At 36.0% G+C, this 22,898-nt stretch overlaps 1 protein-coding gene across 8 annotated transcripts in view; it reads left to right on the top strand.

Annotated features, from left to right (window-relative positions):
- MEIS2 (Meis homeobox 2) overlaps window positions 1–22,898 on the top strand; it is a 234,730-nt gene that overhangs the window by 71,148 nt on the left and 140,684 nt on the right. For all 8 annotated transcript variants that reach the window (XM_081955711.1, XM_081955712.1, XM_081955713.1 and 5 more), the window contains one exon: window positions 1,239–1,384. In XM_081955711.1, the coding sequence (XP_081811837.1) occupies window positions 1,239–1,384 (146 nt within the window). The remainder of the gene's footprint in view (window positions 1–1,238; window positions 1,385–22,898) is intronic.

Genomic DNA, 22,898 nt, shown 5'->3' with positions numbered 1-22,898 from the left:
TGGACAAGGTTTTTACTTAGCATGGGATTTATGGCATTTACTGCTAATGAATGTCTATTCTTAAATTACAAAACCACCGTCTCAGTGCAATTCCCAGATGTCCTTCCAGGACCTCAGCTTCTTAAACACCAGCAGGGAGCATAAACTCTCCACTTCTCTGTTTTCCTCTTTCGTGTGGCTTCGGGCTAATGATGTGTAAGGAAAACACAGCAATCTATAAAGTCTCAGTGCTGTCCCAGTATTCTTCATTTATTTTGCATTTGATTATGCCACAAGTCGGATCTTGTTTCTTTCCTTTTTTTAAGAGTTATTAGTTCAAATATTAATGTAGGAATATGGCATATATTGCTGCTCTTGATTGATGCCTTCCCAAAAACAGGAAGACGTGCTCGTATGAATTTTAAGAAAGTAGGGGTCCTGCAATGCCTTGCCAGAAGAGTTTTTCAGATACATAATTTAGATGCCCTCCAGGCATGCTTTCAAGGCATTTTTGCTGGAGGGCAAGAAAAAATAACTATGACTGTTAAAAGTAAATGATTTTTTGCTAATGCACAATTAATGCCAGGAAAAACCACTGAAGAGAAAGATGTTGATGGAAAGTTCTGATTAAGTGAGCACCCTACCTTGATGTACATCTTTTTTTTTTAGAAATAGAATAATAATCACTGATGCAGACACAAAGGTTTTCCTGTCTTCCAATAACTGTTTAGGATCATGCTAGATATGTTTGTGTTTGCGGACTTGCGTGTACAAGCTTACATGCATGTATGCATTATAGGTAGATGAGAGCGTATAGGGAAGGGATGAGCTGATAATATGTTACATTCATCTAACAGTGAAATATTTATTGTCACCTATGCAGAGGGTTCAAAATATATAGACCACAGAACATTTAACTTGATGGCTGCAAGGAATGCATTTATAGTAAATAGGTTTTCTCATGATAGATTTTCAAATATTGTAACCTATAATTTACAAAGAGATATTGCACCATTTGAAATACATATCTATAATTGAATTAATGGTCTCTGTGTGTATGCAGTATAAAATTAATATTTGGATGGGCAATGATTTCTAACTTTTTATATTTCTATCAAAATTATATCTAAGACATTAAAAATACTGGATGTCTTCATATATGAATAACAGTTCATTAGTGCTTAAGTAGTTAATCTGATTAATCAAATGGGTTTACAGTGGTTGTTCATTATCTCTTGTCCCATTTCTTTTTCTTTTAGGGGATGGTTTAGACAACAGTGTAGCTTCTCCCGGCACAGGTGATGATGATGATCCAGACAAGGATAAAAAGCGTCAAAAGAAAAGAGGAATCTTCCCTAAAGTAGCAACAAATATAATGAGAGCGTGGCTTTTCCAACATCTCACAGTAAGTGGACTTTTAAAAGAATTTAAAGAATTCTTTTGAACAAAAGTCCTTATAGTTAATTTTTCTTTCAGAATTTATAAATCTATTAACTTACTTTAATATAAAACAAACTTTGATTTTGCCATTGGGCCTGGGATCTCATGGGATGCCTGTAAAATGTTCTATTGTGCATAAGTTTAGAAAGCACTCTCCCTTGATTTTTTTTGTTATTATATAATTTTTAACTGTTTTTATTGTACAGGTAGTCTTCATTTAGTGACCACAATTGGGAAAGCAACTGTGTTGTTAAGCAAAGCGGTTGCTATGTGAAACATCCTTTACAATTCTAATTCACTTTTCCTTAGCCTCACAGACCCACAAAGGTTGCAAACGCAAGTCTTGGTTGCAAAGTTTCTTTTTAATTCTTGTTGTAATTGTGAATGATTGCTAAATGAGGCAGTTGCTAAATGATGACTACCTGCATTTAATGGGTTTTGTTTTAATTAGGTTGTTTGTAAAGTTCTATTTTTTATTTGGGGTACTGTTTTGAGTCATAAACATGAGATGTAGGCTGTATAAATTCAATAAATAAAATAGAATAAAATGTATTCAGATATTGTAATTTTATATTTTACTGTGATGTAAATTTTAGAGTGATATGTGTGTGTATGATACATGAATGGCCTCAAGTAAAAAAATACAATGAAATATAACAGTTAATTAATTTTGGTGTCTTTTGCAAACAGTATAAATCTATATGGTAGCTTCTCCCAAGCTGGTACCTTCCACATGTGCTGGCCTTTATTTTCTTTAATTCTTAGCACATCTGCAAGATACTAACTTGGAGAAGATTGGTTAATGGTCCTAGATTTCACACACATACATACAGACAATATGTGGTCATCAGTGAAGGGTCAGCCAAGCTTAAATAACTTTTCAAGGGTTATTGTGAACCAAGCAGTTCTGTGGTATGATTTATGTTATTTAATGTGAGCTTCAGATTTTCCCAGAATTAAACAGATGCGATTAGTCCCTAGACTAGACCTTTCAGAATAGTGGTGGTATATTCATTTTGGAAAATATAGTACTTTGGTATGTATATTCCAATAAGATACAGAAGTTCTATAGAAAATATTTTTGTGTTGTAATAAGGATACCCTTCTCAATCCTGTCTGCTCTTTTAAACCCTTATTTTAAAAGCTAGCCATATTGACTTTAGGGTTAAAAATCGGGAAAGGAATATTTGAATAGCAAGCTATGCTGTTTGCAACTCGTATTTTGAGATGGTATTTTGTTTACTATTACCATTTAGGCATGAACATATATCTATATATCTATATCTATATCTATATATCTATATCTATCTATCTATCTATCATCTATCTATCTATCTATCTATCTATCTATCTATCTATCTATCTATCTATCTATCTATCTATCTATGTTATATTTGTACTGATAAATAAATAAAGGGAGACTAGTATAGATCTATTTCGAGCTAATTAGCTCTCATCAGCTAGCCATACCCTTACTGGGATTTGAATCTTAGGCAGGAGTTTTAGCCACTAAGCCACGGGCTCTGTTCCTTATCAGTTGAGCCAGGGAAATAGGTATGTATTTGTGTTACAACCCCTGGTATGACTAAATATGGGAGGAAGGTCACTACTCCCTCTTTCTGTCCTTTGGCTTATCATGGCTACATGGTCTTCTGTGATAAGCCGAAGGACAGAAAGAGGGAGTAGTGACCTTCCTCCCATATTTAGTCATACCAGGGGTTGTAACACAAATACACACACACACACACACTCACATATATGTATATGTATATGTATATGTATATGTATTTTGTGTTACAACCCCTGGTACGCCCATATATATATGTGTGTGTGTGTGTGTGTGTGTTGTATTTGTGCTGATAAATAAATAAAGGGAGACTAGTATAGATCTATTTCAAGCTATTTAGCTCTCATCAGCTAGCCATACCCTTACTGGGATTAGAACCTGGGCTATATTACATATTAGACAGATGTATTAGCCACTAAGCCACAGGCTCTCCTCCTTATCAGCTGAGCCAGGGAAATAGGTATGTATTTGTGTTACAACCCCTGGTATGCCCAAATATGGGAGGGAGCTTACTACTCCCCCTTTCTGTCCTTCGGCTTATTACAGAAGACCATCCAGGCAGAAAACCATATTTTTATTTTTAATGTTGCCTTTGCTATGTTTGTGTTGTATTTGTGCTGATAAATAAATAAAGGGAGACTAGTATAGATCTATTTCAAGCTATTTAGCTCTCATCAGCTACATTATATATATATATATATATATATATATATATATATATATATATATATATATATATATATATATATATATATATATGTATATATATATATGCCAAATTTTGTTGTTGTTAAGCAAGACAGTTGTTAAGTGAGTTTTGTTTCTTTTAACAACTTTCTTGCCACAATTGTTTAATGAATCACTGCAGTTATTAAGTTAGTAACATGGTTGTTAAGTGAATCTGGCTTTCCCATTGACTTTGCTTATGAGAAGGTCACAAAGCTTACTCCAGGACACTGCATCTGTCATAAATAGTTGCCAAGCATCTGAATTTTGATCATGTGGCCATGGGATGCTGCAATTATTGTAAGTATGAAAACCAGTCATAAGTCACTTTTTTCCAATGCCATTGTAACTTCAGTCACTAAATGAACTGTTGTAAGTTGAGGACTAGCTGTATTAACATTAATACATTGTTCATATGGTAATTAATTTCAGTGTCATAATCACTTTGAGGATACCTGTTTTACTTATGGTAGTGACTACTCAACATTTCTCAGTAGCTAGTAGAACAGCTTTAGTGACTAGGCACCAATAGATCCACAATTCTAAATCTTCATTTTGATGTAAGAGCGTTATTAGCAAACTAAGGTAACTTGATCTGGCCTAAAGGGTCAGGATTATTCCAAACAGCCAGCCTCTCTGTTCGGGTAGTGGTTATTTTTGCCTTCCAGCTATGGCCATTCCAAAGGTCAGGTGCCCCATAGTACCCAGTTGGCTCAGAGGAATTAGACAGAACATGAGTCTCTGGGCTGATTACTTAACCAAAGACAAAATAATGAGTCCTAAGCAAATACTGACTAATTGAAAGGGCTGTAAATCCATTACATATTGGTCAGGGATAATCAGGAGTATTTAATCACTTTTATCTATTCAAGAGCACTGAAGCTGCAACAGCAAAGCCCTGAACCTTGCCATGTGCTTATTATTCTCATCATTATCAAAATTACTTCACAGCTGTTCTTTGCTACATCACCTCAGCTGGAGATTTACTAACCTGTAAAATGTTTTTAATTTGGAAGTTGAGTGTAACGGGAATGATTTTTTTTTAAGTTAAGGAAGTGGTTTGAAGAGCAGCACAATGATAAAGAAAAAAATGGGGGCTATGAGTATTTTAATTCAGTTCACTTAAGCTTAATGTTAATTTCTCTCACCAAATCTTCTACATCATTTCTATAGATTTCTCCATTGCTTTTTGTTCTAAATGGCTTCCAGTAGAAGAATTTGTGTATATTGTACCTTGAATATCATTTTCCAGGATATTTTGTCTTGAAATTTGTGTGGTTTTTTTAAAAACTCACTTTAAATGACTTAAAGAAATTTATGACTTAAAGAAAAGCTTTGAATAAGTTAAAAAAATTACCATCTAGGTTTTAATGAGTTTATAGATGTCAAAGAATGTACTAATAATCCTTGAGCTTCAGAATGATAGTGCAGACCTCTGATTAGTGAATTGAAAATTCAAAAGAAGTTTGCTCTAAATGCATGTAGACAAGGAAAAAAAATCTTCCTCTTAAATAGTGCCTCATTTCTTAATTTTTTTTCTTTGTGGTTCTCAAGCAATATAGTTCTTTCAAAATATAACTTTTCTCCAACCCCAAAAATAAATGTTAACTTTATAAATATTGTTTCAGAGAAAATTCATTATAAAAACAGCTTCTAATTTTAAACTTTTTCTGTTCATTACTTCTCTAACCTTATTTCAAATAGGTTGGTCCACCCTTTTGTGCTCTGTGACCTATTCTTCTATTACAATAATCTTACAATGTACCCTTTTCGCTCTTTCTTTAAAGAAGAAACTAATTGAATTATCTCATTATTTTAATTTGTTAAGCAAATGTATTTTACATCCCAGGATGTGTTCTTAAAGAAGGGGCTGCTAAGGCTTTGCCCCTTGAATGGCCCATTGGTGCATTTTGACATTCATGTATTCTCATTAATGAAAGGAACATAAAAGGACTCTGGCTGTATTTTTTTTTCAAACAGCCAACCAGTATGGAACAACTTTTTCCATAACCCACAGGGGTCTCTCTACATATGTTCTCAACTGCAAGCTATTGTCACCTATTTTGAATACCTGAAAAGGAGAAATAAAATACTAAAGGCCAACTGTAGCAATTGTTAGTTGTTAGTTTCAGTATGACAAAAATCATTAACCTACTCTTGGCCCCGCAGGCACAGGACTGAGAAAAATTCTTAAGTTCACAAAACATTTTTGTATATGAAATATTTGATTGGTACAAATATACATATTTACATATATGCACACATATTCTTCTATTAACAATATTTAGTGCAATAAATATTCTACAATACAATTCAAACTTAATTGTACTGCTTCTGTATATTAACGAAAGTTCTTTTGAAACTTGATTATAATTCTTCATGAATTAATTTGACCCATTGACATTAACATTTCATAATGTTATCTCCTGATTATAAATATTACAATTCCACAATCCTACTTTTGGAACAACTTCAAAAATACAAATAGTAGGCTATATGCAAAACTATTTTTTACACACATTTCCTCTGCTTCCATTATAATTCAACCATGTTCTTATTATGCAATTGGGAACTGCCTTATGTATGATATTACAATAGTACAGGAAGATGAAAGGATCTGAGAATGAATTGCTTGGAAGCATACTTGCTTATTCTGGATAATATCCAGTGTTTGAGTGGGTAAAGGAAATCCTAACCTGGTAGTATAAGCTTTTCAGAAGTACATAAAGATTATGATATCAGAAAGGTAAACCTGACATTAAGGCTGTTGTTATTTCACTTCAAAGAGAGTTAAAGAAAAGGAACAGCAAGAAATCTGACCCGTGCAAGGTTTATACATAGCCTTGGAAAGCTATTTTTTTCTTCAATGCCAAACAGCCCCTTAGTACACTCAATTAGTCTTTCAGACATCTCTGTTTTCCTTTCTCAAGTGCTGTCCCCTGCAAATAACATATTTGATCATAGAATGAAAACAGGAAGTATTTGTGTACAAAGATACCTCTTGCTCACACTGGTGTTGAGCTGAAAGTTTTCTTATCAAAGCAGCCACAGAAAAACTTACTGCATGATGTAAAACTGTTTTCAAGATAGATGTACATAATCAGAACAGGCAGCAGTTGCAAAGGAAGGAACTATGTAAGTTTTATGATTTTTTTACTTTTAGTCATCTGATTTTTCCTGCAGCAGAGATGAAAATTGCATGTTGATTCCATTCAGTCTTATTTCCTTTTTAGAGGTACCTTATATAGAGTTTAGATTTAAGCTCACATTAATACATTTTAATTTTTAAAAGACAGATTTTTACCATTTAAATAGTTTTTAAGCATAAACTGAAATGTTTATGTTTATTACCATTTGGAAAGAGCAGTTGTGGTTTGTTCCAATTATAAGTTGGTAAATCATTGAATATTATGAGGCCTCTGTGTTGCTCACAATTGGTAGGTTAAAACGCTTGTTATATATGATATTAAACTAATTCTGAAACACTGAGATTTGAAAGAATAAACTCCAGTAGAATTTAGGAAATGTCCATAAATGAAGCTGGCCAAGGGCATAATTTATACCATTAACTATTCTGTTCTGAATAATATTAATAATCATAAAACTCAAAGGCTGAGGTGTTTTTGATCAAAATAGGAATGGAAGGAATATTATTAATGATAACTGCATCATCTTATTAATTTGTTTTAGTGCTTTAGATGATTATTCCTATCAAATTCAAGCCAGGTAATGGTACACTGTTGCTGTATGAAACCATTAACTTTCCTGCTGATTGTTCTCTTTCCACATTTCCAGCATTATAGACTTTTAAAGAGAACTATCCCTTCAAATAATGGATCCAAAGTATGATATTTTGAGGTTGGTTTTTGTGCTTTGAGTGAGAACTTTGATTTGTTCCATGATCCATTTGTTTCTTTTCATGGTTATCCATGATATTCTCAAGATGTCCCATAGGTGCTTTTTCAAAAGGCAACTCGACTTCCTAGTTTTTCTTTGAAGAAGTTTCAGTTCTCATCCAAGAAACTTATTCAGCTCTTTTTTTATAATTTTTTTTTATTTTTGAATAAACACAAACAGACAAAACACAAAAAAGCAAACTACAAAACCATCTTCCATTACAAGTTGTAGAAAGTGTGTCAATTGGTTACAAAACTTCCGTGCATCCCTTCCACAGTCATCACAATTCATATCAAATCATATATTTTAAATCATTATATATATATATATATATATATATATATATATATATATATATATATAATTTAAAATATATGATTTGATATGAATTGTGATGACTGTGGAAGGGATGCACGGAAGTATATATATATGTTTTCGTAGATTTTCACGGGTGTAGCTATGCTGGTTTTGTTGTATTCGGGTCTTTTCCTGTGTAAGATCTTACACGGGAAAAGACCCGAATACAACAAAACCAGTGTGTGTGTGTGTGTGTGTGTGTGTGTGTGTGTGTGTGTGTGTGTATATATATATATATATATATATATATATATATATATATATATATATATATATATATATATATATATATATATATATATATATATATGTATATGTATATATATATATATAAATTTATATCAAATTTCCTCTTATCAAACCAATACATATATATGCATTATTATCATTATCAATCAATTTTTAACCATATCCATTATCACTTCATTTTATACATAATGCTCTAAATTTAACTAAATTTAACTTAATTTTTTTATTATAAGCTTTCATTACATCAACCTGTGTCTTTCCAGTAATAGTGCAGTCTTATGTCTCTTGCCATTTGTGGCATTAGTATTCTGGTTATTTCCTTAGTAAGTTTTGTATGGACTTCTCTTTGCAACTTATTGCTTATTGCATATCTTGTATAAGCTCGAAACCCTCCATCTGCTTCTTCGATCAGCTTATCTTTGGTTATCACTAGTACTTCTGACAAGATCTCTCTCCTTAGTTCCATCAATTCTTCTTTCTTTTCTTCTTCTATACTTTGCTCCAGTCCATCTATTTCCCCTTTCCATATTCCACTCTTTCCATTTCCAACCACGTTTAGTTCACTGTCAGTATCAACAATTTTCTTGCCTCTTTGTTTATATTTTCCTTCAGTTTTTAGAACTCTGACCTCCACTTTCTTTATTTGATGAACATCCTCAATTTTTCCATCAAATACTGTTCTACGATCTATGTTCTCCAATCTCTTCTCAATTTTCTCTGTTACTTCTAATAATTTTTGAATTTCAAACATAATCTTTTGCAATGTTAAGGTTTCTTTTTCATGATGCGCCATTCTTCCAACTTGTAAACACGGCCACTCTGGCATTCAAAACTTTTTATTAAATTTAAAACAAGTTCATTTATAATCTTTTAAGACAAGGCTTTGTTTTCACTCCATTCCAGCTACCAATAAAGCTCCGGAAGAGCACCTATATAAACAACCCATGCTCTTCTCACTATCACTCTCCGTAAACAAGCTGAAGAACCTTGAAATGCAAAGTCAAATGATCCAAGAGAAAAAAGAAAAAACAATATTTCCAAGCCTTCCAAACCTCCAGCCTCCAAGTGGCAGTGTTACTTCCTTTCCCTCTGTTATTACAGCCCTGTTTGTATTCCTTTTATATCTTCTTTATATTCTAGGCTTAAAGAAAACAAAATTCTTAAATGGAGCAAAAAACCCCATCCAATCCAGCATTATAAAAATAAGGAAAAAGATTTTAATCCATAGGTATAAAAAAAAGAGTATAAAAAGTAGTAGAAGAAAAATTAATCCGTTCAATTTAAAGAATAGGAAACGTTTGCAAAAGTTCCATCTGTAAAAGAATTTTTTTAAAAAAAGGATAACACACTGTCTAATGTAGCTTAATTTCGCCGCTTGTTCTCTTCTGTTTCCAAATTTAATTTAGCTTTAATTTTTTGGGGGGTAGTCTCTTTTATAATAATATGATTTCCTCATCAAATGGACACACTTTCTCTTTCCATTTTCCTCCCATTCCGGAGCTTCAATGGCTGCGCAAAGCATGTTTTGATAGCCATACAATGTGGGGGCTAGGTGAACCTAGGATGAAGATTTTGGTCATCATGAAGTAGAAATGCTCACATAGAATAACTTCATTGCTTTGAAATAGTGGATTGTCTAGAAAAGGATGTTGATGACATTTTTGAATATTTTATTAATATTTAAATAAAAATTCATTTTACAAACTTTTCTTTATACTTCTAAAACTTTCCTGTATGTTTGTGTGTTTATAACCATTACTTGGATGAATGGTGCATCTTGGGGCAATTTTTTTTGAATCAAGGTATATCTAATGGGCTAACATCTGAAATCTGAGACTCATTACTCACATGGGTTGTTTTAGGTATCTTCAAACCAGTTGTATTAATAAATTAGCTGCTGTTGCATTGCTCTGCAGTGCATCTGTGGTGACATTTTAATAATATCCAATGCTCCGTGGAAACTTCCTAAAAGCAAAATCAGTGGGAAAAGTGGCAGGAAATTAGACATCACTCCTACTCCCACTGCTGTTTTGAGCCCATTGGATGGTTCAGAGGCAGTCTGATTTGAATTAAAGTCAATTTTCTTCCTGTGACAGTATGGATATTCCTCCACCTTAACCAGAGGTGGGCTTTAAAAATTGCAGCAACGGGTTCGCTGCCCCATTGCTAGGTGGGTGTGGCTATGGTGGGTGTGGCCTAGTCAGTCTCCTGCACCATGGTGAGGGTGGGGCATTTTTCATTTTTCCCCTGGGCTCTGGAGGTTCTGGACTTCCAGAACCTCTGGGAGGCCCATTCCTTCACATCCCTGAGCCTCTGTGCAGGCCCTGCACTTACCTGGCTTGATGAATGGGACGCGTGGAGACTCCTGGGAGGGGAGGAGCAGAGTGGGCATGGCAGCCAGGGGTGGTATTTGGGGGTTTGCCAAACTGGGCAGAATCCTAGGTAGAGGATCGCCCAAACCCGTGCGAACTCCCAGAAGCCCACCCCTGTGACTTAACCCAAACTGGCAGTGATTAGATTTGAAACTACCATAATACAGCTACTGGCAATGTATTTGGGCTTGGACCTGCACTACCTACTGTAATCAGTTCTATTTATTTGATTTTTATAGCTACCCATTTCATTAAGAGATTCTGGATATTGTGGATAATATACTAATTTTTAAAAATTAGGAATTTAAAATGTTATTTTGTATCTTTTTGATATTTCTTAATTCTTATTTCAGTTTTATAATGATGGAAAAATACATGGATGAATTATTCAGTGAGTAATAATGGAAAGATAAATTGAAAAGAGACAGAGCAGCAATTACTGCCTTATATGGAACTGTGGAACTTGATGGATATACATTCTATATAAATATTTTTCCAGCTATTTCTTTTAAGATAGCTTACTGAAAATATCTTCCTGTAATTTTCAATTCCTCCAATGCATTGGTCTCCAGGAATTGATTTGAGGGCAACCAACTTCCATCCTTACATTAGATATGGTTTTAGAATTGTTTCTGTGGTTCTTTTGAATGGAAGATGTTTGAGAAAGATTTTAGCATTTTCAGATAGTTTCTATGAAAGCAAATTAAGAAAATGGTACCACAAAAAGATACCTGCCATTGAGAGAATAATTCATATGTACAGATTTTACTTACATTTCTGTTTTATTCTAATATTTTCTACTCTATATGCAAATTGCTGAATATATAAATTTCTATCAAAGGCTGGAATAGTTGTTTTACAAGTTTGCACAACCTAACTTTATATTTTTCCTTTTGTTATTATTTGCTGAAGTTAATCAATGAGATTTTAATAAACTAGAATACCTAAAGAACTGTATACTTTGTGGTTAACATTTCAAAAGCATGCCCTCTACTAGATCTATAAGAACTGACTCAGTTCATTGGCTTCCTCAGTACCATGTGAAAATCTCTATACTGTATTCATTTGGTGTGTAATCCAAAACCATTGAACGTTTTATAATGACAATTGAGTTTTATGATATACATTATAAAAATTACTCTGTTATACAGCTGTCTATTGCATTAGCTTCAAATCTAAGATGCTTTCTGAGGATAAATATCTATGTACAGTGTATCAGGAAAAAATAATTAAAAGAGAATGAATATATTTTTAAAACTGTATTTATTTCTCTATTGGAAAAAAATCTGCAAATTGTTTAAAGATGAAATGTTCAGCAGGATTTTGATTTAGTTTGAGGAAATGATGTCATAGTATTTAAAATAACATTTGATTCATGCAGTGGTGGGTTTCAACAAATTTTGGAACGTACTCTGTGGGTGTGGCCTGCTTTGTGGGAGTGGCTTGAAGGCCATGTGACCAGGTGGGAGTGGCTTGCTGGCCATGTGACCGGGTGGGAGTGGCTTGCCAGCCATGTGACCGTGTGGAAGTGGCTTGCTGGCCATGTGACCGAGTGGGAGTCGGATGTTAGAAGATCCCAATTGAAGTTAGAAAGGCTGGGTCCCAAACCGAGCTGGCTTAACTGGGATAGGGGGAATAGGGGGTAGAGCTTCACCAAGGACCTTCTTCTCCTTTCCCCTCCTAAGATCGCTGCCTTTCCCCAAAAAAGCAGAGGGAGTCAGTATTTAGAGGGAGCGTCTCCCAACTTCCCCCCTTTGTGTGTCACTCTTTCTCTCTCTCTCTCTTCCTCCCCCCGTTTCTCTCCCCCCTTTCCTTCCTCCTCCTTTTCCTCTGCATGGTTCCCCCCAGTTTTTCACGCTGAGCCATTGGGGGAGGGCAGAGGGAGAGAGAGAGAGACAGATTGAGGGGCACAAAGAGATGGGGGCGTCCCATTTTGAGAAGCCTCCCTTCGCAAAAAATCACTGAGAGGAGGAAAGGGAGGATTCCCCACCCACTCAGCACTGTTTTCGATGGGAGGCTTCCCCACCCTCAGAGCTGGTTCCCTTCGCAAAAGATCGCTGAGAGGAGGAAAGGGAGGATTCCCCACCCCACTCAGCGCTGTTTTCGATGGGAGGCTTTCCCCTCCTCTCAGAGCTGTTTCCCTTTGCAAAAGATCGCTGAGAGGAGGAAAGGGAGGATTCCCCACCCCACTCAGTGCTGTTTTCGATGGATAGGCGTGCGGCTTGGTTTAGCAATGGAGTGGCTTCTGGACAGGCGGGGGCGAGTGAGCGAGCGAGTGAGTGACAGGGGCGGGGCAGAAACTTACTTCCGGATCCATTGACCAACCGGTTTGCCCAAACCGGTGCGGACCGGCAGAAACCCACCACTGGATTCATGTTTATAGTGTAGCTGGCTTCAATATTTCTGATTATCTATAACTCTCTATTAAAAACACAGTTTTGTCATTTATACATTATGACAACTAAGTACATTAATTATATACATATTCCATAATATATTTTAAAAATTGCCAGGTTTTCAGAGATAATTCTTATATAATTGCTTCAGCTTCTACAAAGAGTCAAGATAGTAGTGTAGCAGAGCACTAAGTGAAATGACCAAATGTTTAAAGATCTCTATATGTGTCTCATAAGGGGTATATTTAGAACATGTTTCTCTTAAAAATGGAAGACGCACTTTGGTCTAGTGGTTAAGGCACCAGGATAGAAAGCAGAAACTGAATTCTCCTTAGGCATGTAAGCTGGCTGGGTGACTTTGGGCCACCAACCAAAGTCACTTACTTACAGGGTTGTGGTTGTGGGGAGAATAGGAGGAGCCACAGCACCTCTTTGTAGCTCATTAAAGTGGCTATTTTAATCCGACTTCTTTGCCTGTCTGAAAAAAAGATGTGACTAACTTAATGAGTAGCAGGAAAGGTGCTACACTTGTATTATTTAAAGTACATCTTTCAGATCTTTTTGAAACATGAATGAGTCTGTTTTATATGTACTTAGTTAAGGAAATTAAAAACTTTCCAACTTATAATTTATGATTGTAAGCAGCATACATAAACATTCAAAATCAAACAAAAACTAATATAAAGAATACATACACACACACACACACACACACACACACACACATATAATGACTTTCTGCTATGGATATGACCTTTTTCGTATATAAGAAGGACAAGAGAAACATCTGTTTTAGTTTAAAACTAGACAAAGTTGTGTGATGTCTAAGATAAAAAAAAGTTTGTTTTGTTTTTATCATGGTTTCTGAATAAGCCAATATCTAAAAACCACATTTTTTCTGACATGTTCTTTTTAGCTCACTAATTTCACAATCACTTTGTTCATCGGTTGATTAAAATCAGAAGACTCATATTCTCTTCCAGAAAGTTACAAAGGAAGCAGGGAATATGAGACTCACCACAACTCACTCACTGATTGTGAAAATTTTTGGTCCCCATTATTCGTATCTGAATTAAACAATTGTTTCTAAAATCTTGTTCATTCTAAGATCAAAATAGAGAAGGTTATAAGTATGTAATGCATTTTAATAGGTTTAAAATCACTTAAGCTATCTACTGCGACAAGACCAGAGGGTAAATTTGAACCATATGGCATATCATTCATCAAACACAGGCCAACTATTACACCTCATTAACCTGGCTGGTTAAGAACAATACAGTAAATGCCATTTTGCTGCTTAGTATGAATCTTTTGTTAACATAATGATAGCAAGCCAGACCACCTGAAATATATCATTTACACTCATCAAAATGAAATCACTGTAAACAATCAAATCAAAATATAAACCAGCACTGCTAATGCTTTACCTTTATTTATGGTTTTACTATCCTTCTTATTTCAAACCAGCCTCTCAGGAATTTGGTGAAGACATTTAATTGAACAACAAAATAATGAGTAGGTCTAAGAATTTATGTGCTAAAATGCCCAAGAAAGTATTAAAAACAGCCACAGGGAAAAGAATAATTAAAAATAAAACGAAGAGATTAAAAAGAACATTATAGGAGGAAAAGCTTTCAAAGTAATCCTTGACTTACAACCATTCAGTTAGTGACCATTTGAAGTTACCACTGCACTGAAAAAAGTGGCTTATGACTTACAACCAATACAGCATCCCCATGACTATGTAATCAAAATTCAGACACTTGCCAACTGCCATGTGATCATCTTTTGCAACCTTCAGCAACCAAAATCAGTGGAGTAACCAGATTCATGTAACAATCATGTTACTAGCTTAACAACTGCAATGATGCACTTAACAACTCTGGCAAGAAAGATAATAAAATGGGGTAAAAGTCACTTAATAACTGTCTTACTTAGCAATGAAAATTTTGGACTCAATTGTGGTCATAAGTCGAGGATTGCCTGTATTATTTTCTCTTTTTTCCCACCACCCCTGAGTACTACATAAATATTTCATGCCGTACTTTAACCATTTACAATTATTGCTAACTTCTATTTAAATAATGTTAATTATCTTTAAGCAATTTCACTTTTTCTTCAAAAAGCATATTAAAAGTAGCTTGGCCACTGTTGTATATATGTCCATGATGGTGAACCTATGGCACGTGTGCCAGCTGACTTCGGCTTTCTTTTGAGGCCGTTTTTCACTTTCTTCCCTGAACGGACTTCTGGTTTGGCCATAGGGCTGTTTTTTGCCCTCCGGAGCCTTCAGGCTCCAAAGGGCGAAAAAAGGCCCTACAAGCAAACCGGAAATCCGTTCCCGAACTTTTGGCTTGGCTGTAGGATCAGTTTTTCGCACTCTGGAGGCTTCAGGGAAGCTCCTGAAACCTCTGGAGGGCCTCTGGGGTGGGGGCGGGGGAGGGGACTGTTTTTGCCCTCCCCAGGCTCCTATAAAGCCTCTGGAGCCTGGGGAGGGAAAAAAAAGCATGGCAAAAGCAGGGGGAGCATTGGTCACACATGCATAGAGAGGGAAGCATGTGCATGTGTGACACACCCGCACATGACCCCCCTGTGGTCTCCCCTGCTTTTAGCACGCAAGCCAAAAAAGGTTCGCCATCACTGATATATGTTATATATAAGGGAGTCATTTCTGCTGGAATTTAGTTCTATATCATCATCATTCTCGCCATTGTCTATCCACTGCATGATGAAGGCTTGGCCTGCATATTTCCAACCAATAGTCTTGAGCTTTCCTTTGCCAGTTGGGCCTGCAATCCATGTTCCTTCTCCATCTTGTTTTGGGTCTCTTTTGTGGACACACTTAATCAAGTGGAATCCATTCTATGACTGCCTTAGTCCACCTGCCATCAGTTCTTTTTGCTATATGACCAGCCCATTTCCATTTCAATTATTTTACTTTAATGGCATTATATAGTTTTGTTTGTTTATGCAAGTCTTGATGTGAAGTATATATAACTTCACACACATACAAACAGCATCTTGTTTTGTGAAGTCTTGTGAAGTGTATATATAACTTCACAAGACAAGTTATATATATTGAATATGTGCAGTTTTTCCATTGCTACATATTTTCTCATTTTGAACTCCCAATTTTGTGTTCTTGGAAAGTTTATTTTTTCCAGTGATGTGCAAATTTGATTCTTGCTGCTGTCACCATATATCTTAATCAGTGATGATGCTTCTCATCTATACTCTCTGTGGTCATATCTAATTAAAATATTTGTGGTTTTGATTCACATTTTATTTTCAGAATTTTCTGGTGTATTTCTTTCTATTTCTTTTGAGTATTTTTCAAGTTCATCGCATCCACTATGATAGAATGCTCCTATTATGGTTAGTCATGCAGCCAGAAGCCTAGACTGGATTTGACATTTTTGTCAAGTCCTTCCCAAGAATCTGGAATAGGCAAAAGTTTTCAACTAGATGCTTTTGGATGGCATCAGCTGCTACACCAATTAACCTTTTTAAAATTGTGGGTAACCAGGTAATTGACCTGTAGTTGCCTTTTGTTGCCCCTTTTGTTGGATTTTTGATTGTGAAGTAGGATTTTCTAGATGTTAATCTTAAATTTTTAAATCTTTGCATTGTGTTGTTAAATTGTTTGAAAGTGAGTGATGTTGAGTTGGCCATGCCCATTCAGTCACTTGATGCCCACAGAACCCGGTACTAAAAAAAAATTGAACTTATAGCTATTGCAGCCTTTCTACCTATTGTTTTCTGCCCAGGATCTGAAGTGATTAAACTCAGAATCTGTCAAAGGCCTCCTTCTGCATGCTGCCCACTCTCCCTTCGCCATGCATTGCCCGTTTCCCCTCCTTCAGAGGCCTTGGTCCTTACTCAATCTCCCCACTTCCTCCCCCACGACCACCTCTTTTTTCACCTTCCTCCTGTGGCTGGTGGTAGAGGAAGGCAAGCCAGGGCTGAGCCATCGCCGTTGGGCTCCTCGCCAGCCTGCATCTCACCCCATTTGTTGTGAGATGCCTGCAGCTGCCACTCTTTTTTGTTGTTGTTGTTGTTGCAAGAGAAGCCTCTGTGCCTCCGCCTCTTTTCCAGCCGGAACTGAACTAGCAGCAGTGGCTGCATGCTTCTTGTGCTTGAAACTAAGGACCACCACTTCTCGAATGCCCTGGAAAAAAGCTTCAGTCCCACCATCATCACTGCCCTGTTCTTCGCACTGGCTGCACAAATGCACCTCATTGCCTGCTGCACTGGAGGGTGGGCTGGCGGGGAGACCAGTGATGACGGCTCAGGCTGGCTTGCCTTCCCCTCTGCCACCAGCCACAGGAGGAAGGTAAGCCCGAAGAAAGAGGCGGTTGTCCTGCGAGGAGATTGAGTAAGGGCCAGAGCCTCTGAAGGAGGGGAAATATGATGATGTGTGGCGAAGGAAAAGCATGCAGCATGCAGGAGGAGGCCCTGGGAAGGCCGGAGCTGGGGAATGGTGTGTTCCCCAACCCTGCTAAGCCAGGCGGCAAGCAGGCGGCGGCTGCGAGGCAATGCTGGTGCTGAGGAATGGCGAGCTCCCAGAGCTGGCCAAAGAGAATGGTGATGGGCAGAGGCTCTGGGGCCTCGGGGAATGGTGCACTCCTGGGCCATGGCACCCAACCCAAGGCGAGCTTACCTTTGGTGAGCTGAGCAGAGGCGATTGCCGAGGCAAGACGATTAGCTGGGCCACAAGGCAAAAGCAACATATATAGGGCGTGGGTGAGCGGGCAAGTGGCGAATGGGTGTATGGTGAACAATGAGCGGGTGGGGCCAGTGGGGGGGACGAGTGGTGACTGGGCAACCAAGCAGACTGGGGCATAGCCACCCAGAGGTGGTATTTGCCAGCTCAGCGAACCAGTTAAAATTTCCACTACTGGTTTGCCTGAACTTATCCAAGAATACCATCCCTGGTGATGTCTAACCTTTTTGTCATCTGTTCATTGTTTGTTGGTTCGGCAAATTTCTACCTAAAATTTGAATTGATGCCATTTTACATAGGAAGTTTATCATAGGAAATGGACTCATTTTATTGTCATCTCAGAGTAAGGTAAAAGTGTATTCAACTAAAGCTTATACCAGGGTGATCAGTTGCTTATAAAGTCTGGGAATGTTATATAATTTAGTGCTGTTCAATATTATTCTTGCACGTTTAAGTTTGAATTCTCATTGTAGCATAGACTGTATTAACATAATGAACTGAATGATTTCAGAAGTAATTTACATTTCAATAAATAATATTAAATGATAGGTTTGTTTCTGTATCCTATATATAAAAAGTATACACAGATGGTCAGTCATAATGGAGAATATTGTGTGGAAACAAATCTTGCATGAAATTTCATTCATCATGATGGTATATGATATTTCTGCACTTTGGTGTATAATTCAGTGCCAGTTTTTTATCCTTTCCTTGGCTAAACAAATAATTGCTTATGAACAAGCATATCTATACATAGCTCCTGATTCATATTATATGCACAGTGAGGAAGGATACAAGCTCAAGGGTCACAGCTGTACTCTGCCCTATAGAAATACTTTGTATACTTATAGTGGGTGAGTAGACAGCAATATTTTAGTTGGCAGAAAATCTCTGAAATAGAATTTACTTTCAGATCAACAAAATATTTTCAATAGTTAACATACAGCTGTGGTTCTAATGGTACAAAGTTTAAAAGTACTTTGTAGTGTTTAAATAAATCAAATAGTACATATGGTAATTGTACATACTTAGATAATAAACCTTAATATGATATTGGCACAAAAACACGCTAATCAAATAGTTAACAAGTTTTTTTCTGTATGGCTAACGTGCTGCTTTTTTGTTTCTGAAACCTGGCATCTTTGTCAGGTTCCTAGGATTCCATTCATATACTGTATGTATGTATGTCTCATGTCCCGGTGAATATATTATTAGAAAAATACATGTTATTTCAGAATGAAAAATAATATACATTTGATTTCATGAAGGTAGGTTTCTATTTATATAATGGAACACACTAGCATGTCCTGAAGCATCCTTCAAAACTCCAAAACAAATTAAAAGAATATGATAGTAGAATAGTCCATTCCACTGGCCAATACAATCCCTTCAGCAAATAGACTTAATTGCTTTTCTGAAGAATAAGCAGTTATTTTGTGTCCTGATTACTCAACAAGGAGAACAGCACCAGAGTAATAAGTCTGTCATAACAAGATTTTTCACAAAATAAATAGTTTCATGTATTAGTTTATATTTGTAAGTTGAAAAATAGATATTTGAAAAGCTAAGAATGAGACATGAGTAACATAGTTAAAAACAGGGCAAGAAGATATTATTATTGCCTGAAACGTGCTTATTTATTAATACAAAGATTATAGTCACGTTTCTGTGCCATGCATTTTCTAAGAGCTCAGTATTTGATTGTCTGGTTTATATGGTTCCTAGAAAGGAATCTGAATCAGACATGCCCCATTTGAATGGTTAGTTCACTCCGTAGGGAACTTATTTGGTTGTTTCTTCATCCCAGCAAGCTTAGATTGCATTAGGATCTCTGCTGGACACCATTCTGTACAGGATAAAATATGATTTGCACATCAGAAGCCTTCCTTTTCTGTCTAACAACGTAATGTGGTATAGACATGCCTCAAAAATCGGCTATATTCCTCTCTTCCTTGTACCATTTTTTAGTTTCTAATAATCTTGCCTGTTTTCATCACCACTTTTTGAAATCTATTACTGAATGTTGGCTATAGCATCAAAATCCATCTGCTATACAATGTCAAAGACTCTTTAATGGGTTTTGGCTTTAGAGATCTGTACACCTAGGGGCAATAGAGAATACAGTAGACAGAAAGAACCCAATAACACAAACCAACTGATATTTTTATTTTGCACTTTGATAAAAAAAATCAAGAAAAATTAATGGGGCCAATCAACCATTAGAGAACAGGAGCTTAAACCAGCAATTGTGAACTCTTGTGTCCATGGAACCACAGTTTCCGTGTAGATTAAAGTATCTGAAATATAGCATGAAAAGTACACTAAGCCTCTATTCACTGAGATATGCTATCTTATGGTCAAAATGAACCAGAAAACCTATTGCATGTATTCATCTATTGCCCTTTGCATGCCCGTTTATCTGCAGTCATACTCTTACTGTTTTCTAACAAAATCCAATCTTTACTAAGAGAGAGGCAGTCCAATACTTGCATATTGGAATACTACCATCACCAGTATAATCACTGAGTTTCCAACTGCTGCAATTTCTATAAGAATGCATAAGATGTCCTAAGATGGATGTATTCCTATTTTATTCAATTTTAACTTAATTTTATAATGTTTTACTGTTTTTTATTTCATCTCCCCCTTTTCTCCAGTTTTAAAATCTTAATGTTTTAGATTTTATATAATTGTTATATTTCCTCCGTAGTATTTGGTCATTGCTTTTGAGGAAATATATTTTGCTGATCATTAGCTATAATTAAATAAATTGACTTTGGATTCTTGAAAGAAAACATTTCAAAATTATTACAGAGGTAATGTATCTGCTGAGATTATTACTTCTGAACCACTGTAATTTATATTTAAAAAGAGAATGGAAATAATCATTCTCTGAACTGTTAATGTTTCATTTACTAAAAATGATTCAAAGTTTTTTGTATCTATGTGAGATTTATGTGAGAGCTTATAAAATGCTTAATAGCAAGTTTTAACAAGCTTGAAAGGCATTTTAAAAGCAGTCACATGGTTATGTCATGAGTGAGATTCCATAGTTTCAGAAGTTGAAACTCTGGATGTGCTCATGACTTAGTCTGTTTGAAAATCATTGGATGACTTTGGGTTATTAAATCTAAAGAAAAATGATGTCTAAGTGGATCCAGGAGGCTATAAATTCTTCCTTAAGAGAATAAGAGTTCCCAGTTTCTTTAAAACATAAGTGAGGTTACCTGAAGATTTAGTGTATTATACCACGAGTATGCTGATGACATGCAGTACTATCTCTTCATGAGTTCAAAGAGGTACACATACTTATACATATAATCCTCCACTTTCAACTACAATTGAGCCCAATATTTCTATTGCTAAGCAAGATAGTTGTTAAGTGAGCTTTGCCCAATTTTACAACCTTCTTGCCACAGTTGTTAAATGAATCACTGTAGTTGTTAAGTTAGTAAAATGGTTGTTAAATAGATCTAGCTTCCCCATTTACTCAGGTTGTCAGATGTTCACAAAAGGTGATTACATGATCCCAGGACACTGCAACTGTCATAAATGCAAGACAGTTGCCAGGCGTCTAAATCAGATGTTCACTGGGATATTACAACAGTTGTAAGTATGAAAAACGGTTATGTCACTTTTTTCAGTGCCATTGTAACTTTAAACAGTCACTAAATGAATGGCTGTAAATAGAGTATTACCTATATTTGGCTGTGCTAGTGAAGTTAATAAAGAAAAGAAAATTAAAACTTACTCCAGAGAAAACTGAAGTAATGTTGGGTGGGTTGTGTTTGGAAGGTTGGGTCTTCAATTTATTCTTGATGGGATTCAAGGTTGCAGGATCTTTTTTATCATTCGAGGCATAAGTATCTTTCATGCAGGGTGGATAAAAATTGATGATTTTTTTAAAAAAAACAAAAAAATGGATTTTCTTTAATTTAAATTTGATTTTTTGGTTTTTATCAAACTTATGTTAATAAAATGTTTGTGGGATAAAATTATTATTTGCAAATAATAATATTAAAGATTCTAACTACCAGCAAGAATGAGTCTTTACATTTAAAGAGCACCTGTCATTTCATATCCATCATGGCAGCACCTGTTAGTGGGCATCCACTCACCAGCTGCCCACCACGTCCCTCACCTTGTTGTGTCAATGCCCCATCACCAGCCGTCCTGTTAAAATTAATGGGATTGTTGGTGAGTCAACAGCGGGTCAGTTGCTATGGGACAGAGATGACAGTTGCTCTTTAAAATTATGATTTAAATTGAGTTGATTTAAATCAAGCCTTTTTACTAGTGATTTAAATTGTGATTTAAATCAACTTGATTTAAATGAAATCTACCCTACTTTCATGTGATAGGTAGTATAGTATTGCTAAGTGATGCTTTTTTGAAGTGGGGATCATTATTGTCTCTTTTTCTACCTCAAAGAAACAATCACTATTTAGACCCATATATATATATGTGTGATCTCCTGGGAGGCCTTGGCAAACCAAAAGAAAAATAGCTCTTACACACTTGTGGCAGAATATTACATCCCTTGATACTACATGTCATGTTCACTTTTTTAAAATTACAAAGTTCAAATTCAGTTTCAGATAGGACTGAATCTCAGTCATTTCCATAGAATCAATTTGAGTCCAGTTCTGAGTGGATCTGAGTGACTTTATCCAACAGACTCTTAAGAGTAATCCTCACAGTTTTGAGTGACCTGCAAGAGGGCTCTTCAGGAAGATTTCCAGGATTCCTGTATATATACTACCCAAACAGGTGTGACCTGATTTAAATCTCAGGGCAGTGGGAATATGAACTGAAATTAGATGTAGTCATTTCTATATCCCATCTGTCCATCCAATCTCCTACCATTTGCTTTATCCAGTGTGTCAAAAGAAATAACACCCAGTCAACATTCCGTCAGCAATATAAATCTCTGTTCCTTCATCTCCCTCATGTTCAGCTGCTTCTTAGTACTCTCCAAACCTTCTCACTGTAGGTTTGCCAGTCCTATTTCTTCCTCAAGCTTGGAGATATCAAAGATGTGACATTAGAGCTGCTACAATTCAGAAACATGAGAGTAGAGGCAAACTCTGGTCCATTTTAGTCTTCAAGGAAAGGAAAAAGGAGACAGAAAGAAGTCTCAACGGCGCTTTTTTTTTTCTTTAAAAGGCATCTGTACTGTTTTTTCCTTGAGG

The sequence above is a fragment of the Natrix helvetica genome, assembly GCF_964273705.1.
Source record: "Natrix helvetica genome assembly, chromosome: 1".
In the NCBI taxonomy this organism is placed as follows: Eukaryota; Metazoa; Chordata; class Lepidosauria; order Squamata; family Natricidae; genus Natrix; species Natrix helvetica.
Note: the sequence above shows the minus strand (reverse complement) of the source record. Positions and strands in the feature narration are given on the sequence as shown.